The sequence below is a fragment of the Curcuma longa genome, chromosome 9, assembly GCF_044706935.1.
Source record: "Curcuma longa cultivar G26 ecotype Majalengka, Jawa Barat chromosome 9, ITB_CL_G26_1.1, whole genome shotgun sequence".
Classification (NCBI taxonomy): Eukaryota; Viridiplantae; Streptophyta; class Magnoliopsida; order Zingiberales; family Zingiberaceae; genus Curcuma; species Curcuma longa.
This window is the reverse complement of record NC_133869.1, coordinates 9398318-9409259: the sequence shown is the minus strand read 5'-3', so window position 1 is coordinate 9409259 and position 10942 is coordinate 9398318. Positions and strand designations below refer to the sequence as shown.

Sequence of the window (10942 nt, the reverse complement as noted above, 5' to 3'; positions counted from 1 at the left end):
AATTCTTCATATCAGGACTTCCTTACTTAGTTCTCCAAATCAGATTTTCCTCGTCCAATCTTTTAAATTAAATTTTCTCTATCTAGCCTCCACCTAGGATTTTTCCTGCTGAGTCTCCAATTAGGATTTTCCCTACCTAGTCTCAATTAGGATTTCTTCTCGTTCAATTTAATCGACTAGGATTTCTCGTTAGTTTTAGGAGTTAAAGTGATGGGTTTTGCATTGTTTTTGTTGGAGGATGCATTTGGACTGTTACAAAACTTGAGGGGGGTATTTTGCAATTTTAATAAAAATTTAGAGGAAAAAGAACATTTGCCTTTGGGATAAGCTACAAATCGACTCGATTCCACCTTAATGAGAGCCGATAAAATTTATGTGTCATGCTAGTGTTCCTCTTCGTGATAATCTCTAATTAATGAATTAGTTCATCAATTAATCGGCTTCGTTATGATTATATAATTACTAAATAGCTATTAAAAGATACTCATAAAATGATTTCAAATGAATAATATATCATTATTTTATTTTAATATTATTTCCAACTAATTATTTTAAAGACAATTACATGAATATTAACCATCGCCAAACTCTATAAAATATAAGAAATATTTTTTGTTTATTTGGAAAAAAATCAACGACAAAAATGGCCAAGAAACCTCGAGGTATGATTTGTGGGTAGTCAGTTTGGGGTCACTAATTTACTCGAGTTATGTTTGTGCTTTCCGGGGAACGAGGGAATGCGGATATCAAAGTAAATCCAACGGCCGTGAGGCCGCCAGCTGAACACCCACGCAGGGGGGCCCCACTTTTCCTCTGACGCAGCATCGTGTTCATCGCGAATGACGTGAAGAAATCATTAAACGGAAGCCCTGGTTTCTAAGAAGAGCCCAATTAGGCAAAAAGGCGAAGCCCAGATTGCGAGCGCGAGGAGCCGCCTGAGGCAGATCGACGTCCCCTCGCACGCATTGCTCAAATCTCCTGTCCGTAATCTCGCGTCACTGGTATGTGGTGCTTCGAATTCTATTCCTCTTTCTCCGATTGGCTGCTTGTTAGATGCGTTGATGAGGCTGTTTCTGCTGTCGAATCTGTGAAATCTCGTCGATTTCGTGCCAGGTTTCCGACTTCCGTGCTCACGAGTTTGCAAAGGTTCGTTTTTATGAACTCCTGCGGTTTTACTCGGCTGAGGTAACCCTAGGATGGTTTTAGTCGCGTTTGAACTTCTTTGCTGTTCCCTTTGTGATCTCTTGTCATTTCCTTTTCTTTCTACTTTTTTTTTGTTTCAATGATGTTGACTTAGATTCACTAGTATCATGCTATTTCAACGCGGGGAAAAGTCCGAATGGTCCCTTTTCCTGGTTTAGATAATTCGTTGTTGCTTCTGCGTCTTTGGAAGTTATTACTCGTGGTTTAGACTTCTCTCTTAGTGTTTTTGTAGGGGTTCATACTGATTGAGGAAGGGAACGAACTACTAGTTTGTCAAAGTTTGGTCTTCTTATTCTGCATCATCTTTTGCTTGTTTGGTCATGGAAAGAAGATCTAATTGCACTCCAGTGGCTGAAAATGGGGTATTGGATGTGAAACCATTGAGGTCTTTGGCGCCAATGTTTCCTGCACCATTGGGCTTCGAGATGGTTACGCAGTCAAATGTGCCACCCCTTGTTTCCATCAGTCCCGTTGGCTTCCCTTTTGCCATGAATGTGGGAACTGCTCATGTTGCAACGAGGTCTGGTGCTAATGGCTCCATAAATGCCACACCAGTCTCAGCTTCAACTAGAATGCCACCCTCTGGCTCCTTTTGGACAGCAGGAGCAAGCATTCTAGCTGTGGATGATGATGAGGAGGAGGAGGAGGAAAACCCTCCTTTTGAAGGTAAAAATCGAACCTTGAGCAAGAGGGATAAAAAATCGCAAGCAGGAAGCTCAGGGTCAGATGCTAAGCGCAAACGACTTATTAAGAGTTTAATAAAGCCACTTCCCTTGTCACTACCTATGCCAGATGACCCAAGAGAGTCAGTGGATATGATCCTTATGACTTTTGATTCGCTCCGCAGAAGGCTTCTTCAAGTGGATGAGGCAAAAGATGAGGGTGGCCGTTCTCAATATTTGAAAGCTGGGTCCATTATGGCTTCTAGGAATGTGAAGACTAATGTGGGAAAAAGGGTCGGATCTATTCCAGGAGTTGAAGTTGGAGATATTTTCTATTTCAGGTTTGAGATGAACTTGATTGGTTTGCATTCTCCTAGTATGGCTGGTATTGATTACCTAACAACTAGTTTCGGTGACAAAGATGAGCCTATTGCCATTTGTGTCGTGTCATCCGGTGGCTATGAGAATGAAGAGGATGACATTGATGTCTTGATTTACAGTGGGCAGGGAGGTAGCGGCAAGCATGACCAGAAACTGGAAAGAGGTAACCTTGCTCTTGATAGAAGTTTTCACAAGAAGAATCAGATTCGGGTTGTACGCAGTGCTAAAGATATTAACTGTCCAACTGGTAAAATATACATCTACGATGGACTTTATAAGATTGAAAGCTCATGGACAGAGAAAAATAAGGCAGGGTTCAACATGTTTAAGTACAAGTTGCTAAGAGAACCAGGACAGCCTGATGGAATTGCAATATGGAAAATGACCCAGAAGTGGAAAGAGAATCCATCAAGTAGAGGTAAAGTGATATTACCTGACATATCATCAGGTGCAGAAAATATCCCTGTTTGCCTTGTCAATGATGTTGATGATGAGAGAGGGCCAAACCATTTTGTATACATAACAAATGTCAAGCATCCCCACCCTATTGACATGATGAAGCCTCTACAGGGTTGCATGTGCCTTAGTGTTTGTCTCCCTGGTGATACGAACTGCTCTTGTGCCAACCACAATGGGGGTGATTTACCATACAATTCAATGGGTCTTCTTGTACGTCGTAAGCCATTGATTTATGAGTGTTGCTCATCTTGCCAATGCACATTTAACTGCCGAAATAGGGTGACTCGGAAGGGTATCAGACTTCACTTTGAAGTTTTCAGGACAAGTGATCGTGGTTGGGGTCTTCGTTCATGGGACCCTATTAGAGCAGGTACATTTATTTGTGAATATACAGGTGAGGTTATTGATAGGAGCAAAATTGATGATGAAATTGAAGAGGATGAGTATATCTTTCAAGCTACTTATCTCGGTGAAAAAGCAATGGGATTCAATTGTAGGCCTGAATTATTGGAAGAGTCAGAATTAAGTACTGAAACTGAGGTGTTTAGGTCGTTTCCCATTACATTAAGCGCAAAGAATTCAGGCAACATAGCACGTTTTATTAATCATAGCTGCTCGCCCAATGTCTTCTGGCAACCAGTTTTATATGATCATGGTGATGAAGGGTATCCACATATAATGTTCTTTGCAATGAAGCACATTCCTCCTATGGCTGAACTGACGTATGATTATGGTCCTGGATCTGGATCAATCCGTAATAAGAAGTGCTTGTGTGGAGCTCCAAATTGTCGAGGCTATTTTGGATAAAACTTCATCAATTGTATACTCAAGTACCATAAGCAATCACCTGTAACTCAAGGTAAGGGTTTATTCTGACCTTTTACGACTTATTCCTGTGGATAGCTTGATTTGTATTTGGAAGCTTACTTACCCATCTAAAAATTAGTGTTTGCATCATTATGCTGTATACCCTGTATACTTTATATCTATTATATGTTCTTTTTATAGTGCAAGTTGTCGAAAACCTAAAGCAACAATTAGGTGTTAACTTACACATCAGTTTCTAAAGATTAAAATAGCATTTCATTATCACCTCTTCCTTTTGACCAGTTTTTCGATTGATGGATGACAATTTTAGAATGTTATAGATACCTGTTGGTTTGTTTAGAAGACGTAAATGTTGATATACTAATAACAAACTGTTTAAGTTTCTCAACGTGGTATTTCAAGCCATGATGATTGCTGAATTAAAAGGACATTGCTAAATTTAAATCAGGACTTTGGCTTAAGAGGATTATGCCAGAAGGGCTAGGTGCACATCTAAGGTGATATCATATATTCAAATCTATTTGTTCTAGTTACAACTTGCCATATGTTATTCTTGTCTTAATCATGGCAGGTATTTAAAGTACTTGACAACTTATTATTAGAAACTTTGTTAACTTCTCATAATTTCACATAGTTTGTAATAGGGTAAGTCTTGGAATTATTCTCATGAAAGCTTTTTTCCTTTCTTCCTGACTTTTTTTTTCTGCATTATGTAAAATAAGTCGAACCTAATTTGTAATAAATGAGAGGAAAGAAACCTATATTTTCCCCCTCTTGGTGGTTTTCTGTAATACTCTTGAATGGGATCAATATAGGGGGCATACCTCATATCCTTTCCATGCCGCAATGTTCTTCCTTCATTATCTATTTCTTAACTTCCTTAGATTTGTTGTTGAATCAGGACATAGCCTATTTTATCCTGAAATGATTAGTTATTTAAGAGCAAGACACTCTTCACATATATAGTTTTTTAGTGGACTATACTTGTCCGTGTTGGACTAATGGGCATTGAGCATTCTAGCTTTAATGTAGCTTTTCATGCCTATAATTACTTAGCGGTACAAGTGTAACTGTAGCACCATTTTTCTATAGGGGAGCTTATTCCATCCCAAAATGACTAATTATTTGAGATAGAAAGTCCTAATATATAGGCATAATAACATACTTGTTTAATGGAACTAACTTCAACACTTGCCATATCAAGAGAAAGTCCTGCTCCTTTTGGTCCGTTGGTTTTAGTGATCTATCTCTCCATATCAAGTGTTTGAGATCGTGTTCGAAGTTGAAATGATGTTTGTAAAGGTGGAGAATTAAAGAGGCCACTATTATGATCTTGCAGAGTCGAAGGAGGTTGCCTTGCTTGTCTACTGAAGGTAGGGTGATCTTATATAGGTGAATGATATGGGCAACCTTGTACAAGTAAAGATTTGAAGATGTTTGATCTATAAGATTTTTGTAGCAAGACCTTAGTACATTAATGGAGGTTGAGAGATAAGGTAAATGGTTGACGCAATTAGGGTTTCTTTAGAAGTTTGTTTAAATCTACTTGAACAATTTTAAGAGTTTTTAAATTTGTTAAACTTTTTAGCTAACAAGTCATATTTTTACAAAGAACTGATCTCATTGTCAACCTATAAAAGGGATTAGGCTACCTTGTATTAGGACTTCTTTCAATAATATTTTTCTTTTCATGAGTCAAGAATTCAAGTCTTTGGCAACACGATTAGTATGATGCATCAATTGGGTTTCTTAAAGTTGATTATAATTTCAGATAAAATAGACTTTTTATTAGATGACTTGATCTTTATTTCAAGCCTATAAACGAGCTTAGAATCCTACGTATAGAACTATCATTCAATTAAAAATATTTTGTTTATTTTTGTGAGTCGAGAGTTCGAGCCTTTGGATTACACGATTAGTTTATGCCTCCTAGAAAAAGTCTTTATGAGAGAAAAAATGAGTCCTTATATCATCCCTACATTTATGAGTTTTGAAAATTGTGCATTGATAGTCTCATCACCATCAAGTATAAGTTTCTCATACTTAGAATTAATTACATACCCGATTTGATGGTTGGAACCAAATGATTCTCCAAGATTGAACTGCACAATGGATATCATTAGATTTGGATTAAGGTAGAGGATGAGTAGAAAACCATCTTTAAAATATAAGATGGACTATACAAGTAGTTAGTTATATACTTTGGGCTTTCGAAAACCCTAAGTACATTTATGAGATAATCAATCAAACCTTATATTGGAAAATCTTTTAGAGTTTGGTTTGATGGCATCCTAATCTATAAACAAAGAGCATGACACTAACACATTTGCCTAGTACTTTTGTTAACCTGAAGAATTGTGCTCCTTGCAATTCTAGGGTCTTTTCTGGGTTTATTATCGTTGCAGAGGGATATTTCAACAGACCTAAACAAAATTAGAGCAATTAAGATGTTAATGTCATTGTATTTACTGGTCACAATTTGACAGTGTTGGTTAGAGGAGTCCACATTTCTATATTCCAGTCTCATCTGTGAAGTGACATGTAGGGGAGAGAACATCAACAGCTTCTGACTTAGACCTGACAGTGGGGATATCACTAGTGTGTTTGACTTGGAGTTCTTCTACATCTCATGCTAGACAAAAGCAATTGACTACATCCTTGTTGATTTAGTGGGTGCTCAAAGAGATGCCAACTTATTTCAGATCCAAGACTGCTGCTGCTTATTGTGATGGCAATCTGATCTAGATATCAGACTGATGCAAATTCTCACCTTGACGAAGCTTCACTCACTGCCAAGGTTGTGAAAATCGGTAGTGAGTTTCAGAACAATGTAACACTCCTTCGTGACATGGACTTGCTTTCCTCGTCACTCTATCTTCTCCCAAAGTTGGAACTTCTTCCTCAATGCCACTCCATTGTCTCCCCAATACAAATCACCTCTTCTTGTTCTTGCCACCTCCTAAGCATTTCAGCAGCACCAAAATATAGTCCAATGGCTCTAGCAGATTGCAAACTTGTAGAGCCTTGTGTGATCTCCAACCTAGGTTCTTTTCCTCATTGATCTGAAACAACATTGATGAAAATTTGACCAATTTTGAAAAAAAAAACATCTCACAACACTTTCTATTTTTATGAGATCTTTGCGATTTACCATTTCATTTTTTCACAACTATTGAACCTATGTAACGGAGAGTAAAGCAACATGTATGGAATTTAAATTTAGTAATATTAAACATAGTAAGATAATTGTTAAGATAAGAGATGACAAGTTACATATAACGGAGAGCTTTAAGTATTTAAGATTGTTTTTGCAAAATGATAGAAGGGTCGAGAGAGTTGTGTTATATAAAATACTAGTAGGATTGTTGAAATGGAAGAGAACATTAGGTGTTTTTTTTGTGATTGTAAGGTACTTCTAAAACTTAAAAGGAAGTTTTACAAAATAACGATATATGGAGTTGAATGTTAGTGAATGTGCGGTCATACGAGGATGTGTAGGTTAAGAAATGAGAACATTGGAGAGAAAGTCAAGTTGTGTTTATTGAGGGAAAACTTTGAAGGACTTGTCGAAGGTATTACACTTATTAAGGGAAAATTCCAAGAGACGCATTTAAGATACGAACATGTACTTAGACGACCAATTAATATTCCAATTAGGCGATATGAAACTATGATAAATACTTATATTAAATGAGGAAGAAGAATTACATTAAACGAGGAAGAGGAAGACTAAAGAAGACTTAGTTAACAATGATAAAACAGAATAATTTTTTTTCAAATATAGATGATGATATAGTAGGGGATGGAGCCCAATCTCGTAGGAAGATCCATATAGCAAACCCCACTTAGTGGGATAAGATTTGGTTGTTGTATTGAACCCATGTCCTAGATATTGGACAAAATTGGATCGCCTCTTGCCAATTCCAATCCAACTCAACTTATCTGCATTGGAAGGACTAGTTTGACAACTATGCTTCGTGAACTTGCAAATTTATGTGTAGAATTATAAGAAGCAAACAGCCGAAAGAGTGATCTATCTATGTATGCTATACCTATTCAGCATGAGATCCATAGAAAGTGTGATCAAGAAAAACATTTTGTCTGCATGAGATTCACAAAAGGTAGATAACCAGAAAAGAGACTAGTCTGCATGTTAAGATCGCCTTTAAATGGCAGTGGGAGCAAGATCAACCCGCATAACTTCTGTTTTTGGATTTCAAGTCGGGTGAAAATCAGACCATGCCTATATCTTGAAGTGATCGGTCTAAAGTTATGTTCTAGGGCGTCAGAACTGCAAATATTTCTCTCTTCTTTCCATCAATTTGAAGTACCACTGCTCGCTATAGTCAACTCAATCTGCCTATCCTCTTATTCACATCTCTAGTTTCAGATCTAATCAATGTTTCACAGTTCAATTTTCTTAAATAATGTTGCAGAGTAACAATTTTCTTATAGTAATGTTGTAATAATGTTGTACGGCAACAATTTTCTTTGAAGTGTCTACATGAATATTCTCTCTCCATGGAGCTCTCTACAAATCTCTCTTCCTATTACATCTTCACTCTGATAGATTTCAACTCTGCTAACTATATAGTGGAACTATATAAAACTATATCATGTATCGAAATTATATCTAAATGTTCTTATATATAAATATTTTTCTGTTTTATCCTTTCTAGTGACTTCCCATATTAACTTATTGTCGCACTCCAACAATTGTTTTATAATGTCGACACTACAATGTGATAGCTTTTCTTGAGTTCTTAAAAACTCACTGGAGCTGCAAAGATCAGGTTCATTTTAACATGTAGCTCTTTGTTTCTCTGCGTATCAACATTTGGAAAATGCAATTAATTGTCGACAATGCACTGTAACAAGTAGAGGTCTTTAATGCTTTAAATCAAACAATGGTCCATGATGCTTCGAAAATGAACACTTATCCAAACAGAGATATAGAAAGACTAGATGGGTATCACTGTTGGCTATAACTGTTCGTAATCCATGTTTCGATATTCCTTTTTTCCTGAATCAGTAGCATGAAGTCTACCATCTAGAGCTGAACAGATCTGCATGCTCTGATAAACCTCTCTAGTCATTTGGGAGCAGATACTTCTGGCGACAAGGCTTCCTAACTCATGTTTCTTTGTTGTCCTTTTCCAGTTTCAGGAATTTTGATCTTAGATGCATACGACGGTGGGGCTTGCGACATTATAAAATCTGGGAACTGATATATCGACTGACTTCCGATTCTGTCGATGTTCTCTTTGCCGCCGGTAGTCTATCTTCATCGCGCACAATGGTCGACTGGCACGGTGAAACACTAATTGACCTCTTGTTTTGGTAGTGTAACATGTCTGTTTAATTAGCAACACCGATGATTGCTTGATGTGCAGAACTACTAAACCTAGTTATTTTGTGAAGCAAACTGATGTGTTAGGATATCTTGATAGGTAGTTTTTGGATAACTGTACTTTTGGAGCAATAGTTAGCTTGGCTACTCTGTTCTTGCTGTGATCGACAACTCTGGCTTCTTAGATCATGTATTTGTTGAAAAGAGGTTTACCGGTGGTTTAAAGAAACATACATATATACCTACTTTATCATGTATTTGTCACTTTATACCTACTTTACATTTCATTAAAAAAATATTATCGAATTCTCTTTGGTTGTCTAACGTCTATTCGAAAAAAATGATAATCCCAGTTAGTCATATTGACTCAATTCATGGGATGATCGATTATTTAGAAGTTTTTCACCGGTCATCAGGATAAATCAGAAAGTTAGTGGCCAACTCAAATGTTCAACATCCTTTGATTGTGATTCTCATTTGAAGGAAAATTCATAAATATGTCGTAGTTGGGGATCGAACCGTGGGTGCTTGGGTCACAACTTTATGTCAACCGGCACCATAGTCCCAGAAGAAAAAATGATAATCTCAGTTAGTCGTATTGACTCAAGATGCTAGTATCAGTTGATTGTGATTTTATTTGGAGGAAAATTTTTGTAAATACGTTGATAGTTGGGGATTGATCGTATTTCCTGGTAAAATTGGATGTCTTACCGCGATATTTTTTCCCGTCATGTCCTTGGGGAATTCTAACGTCTATTCAAGTAATTGCTTAGTTGATAATTAGACCCTTTTTGTTTAATTAAATGCAAACACTTATGAAGTGTTGTTTGGCCAAAGTTTATTTTATATCGAAATCTGTGGACTCGTTTGATAGAATTCAAATACTAGGGGGCAAACCGAGTCAAACTTTACGAATTGCACACAGTTTTAGAAGAAAGAAGATAATTAATTAATTTCATCGATTTACTTTGATTAATTAATTTTATATGGAATCGATTTCGTTTTTAAATTAATTGGAATCATAAGATATGGATACCTAAATTATTAAAATAAAAAAATAAAGAATAATAGTGACCTCAGGGTAAGGGAAAATGATAAGAATTTAATTAGGGTTTGATTTCCACGTAAGCATTTCATATTAGTATTTGAATCACTAGTGTTCAACCAAGACCATCTCTTTCAATTTATTGATAAAAATTAAATAGCTTATATTAAAAAAATATCAAATAATAATCAAAATTATAATCATCACGTTGCATTTTTACCTCTCAAAATACTAAAGGATTTATTTCAAACTTAGATATTTTATATTTTGAATATTCTTTTTATTTATTTATTATTTATTTATACGAGTTTTATATTAATTCAATAATTATGTAAAACATCGTCTCATTTCCCTCCACCAAACTCGCTATCTCTTTCACTCACCAACTCTCCTCCCACCTCTTTCTCTCTCATACCATGGACGAATATCATCATCCACATCCACCAAAATTAATAACTCAATAAATAAATAAATAAATAAATAAAAATAAACTAGTCAACAACTCGATACCAACCCCTCCACCTACCGCCTACCCACCCACCGGACCGTTAATAATATATTAATTTTAGATTATTTGAATAAAATTGTTGTGTCACTTAAATGTCCCTCGCGATGGTCTATTATAATTTCTTAATTTATTTTTTTTATAGATCATCGTATGATCGATCATATAAAATTATTAGGATGATAAATTTATTAATCTATTTATATATAGATGATTTTTAAAGATATTTTTCAAGGATTTTTGATAGGATCTTAAAATGTTATAATCTAATCCCGATCGATCTGATCCTCCTGATCCTATTTAGCATCACGATTATATAAACTATGATGGTGGTTGAGATAGACCCAACCTGATTTAGGTTGTGCTCGATCCAACATACTTCATGAGTCGAGTCAAGCAAAAGTGATACAACCAACAAGTTAAGTTGGACATGATCTAATTATGGAACTAGTGTTCGAACTAGATTTTGTTAGAAAAGGGAATGAAATAACTCTTTTTCACAAAATGAT

The 10942-nt window shown here is 36.0% G+C and overlaps 1 protein-coding gene across 7 annotated transcripts; it reads left to right on the top strand.

Annotated features, from left to right (window-relative positions):
- The first annotated feature begins 901 nt into the window (after positions 1-901).
- LOC141835386 (histone-lysine N-methyltransferase, H3 lysine-9 specific SUVH1-like) lies at positions 902-9113 on the top strand. Of its 7 annotated transcripts, none has more exons than XM_074722845.1 (4): positions 902-1001; positions 1114-1146; positions 1436-3564; positions 8694-9113. In XM_074722845.1, the coding sequence occupies exon 3, from the start codon at positions 1524-1526 to the stop codon at positions 3510-3512; it is 1989 nt and encodes a 662-aa protein (XP_074578946.1). In that variant the 5' UTR covers positions 902-1001; positions 1114-1146; positions 1436-1523; the 3' UTR covers positions 3513-3564; positions 8694-9113. The 7 variants fall into 7 exon arrangements, with proteins under 7 accessions (XP_074578946.1, XP_074578944.1, XP_074578940.1 ...); XM_074722843.1 differs by having other exon boundaries at positions 1425-3564; XM_074722839.1 differs by having other exon boundaries at positions 1114-1185.
- Positions 9114-10942: the final 1829 nt, after the last annotated feature.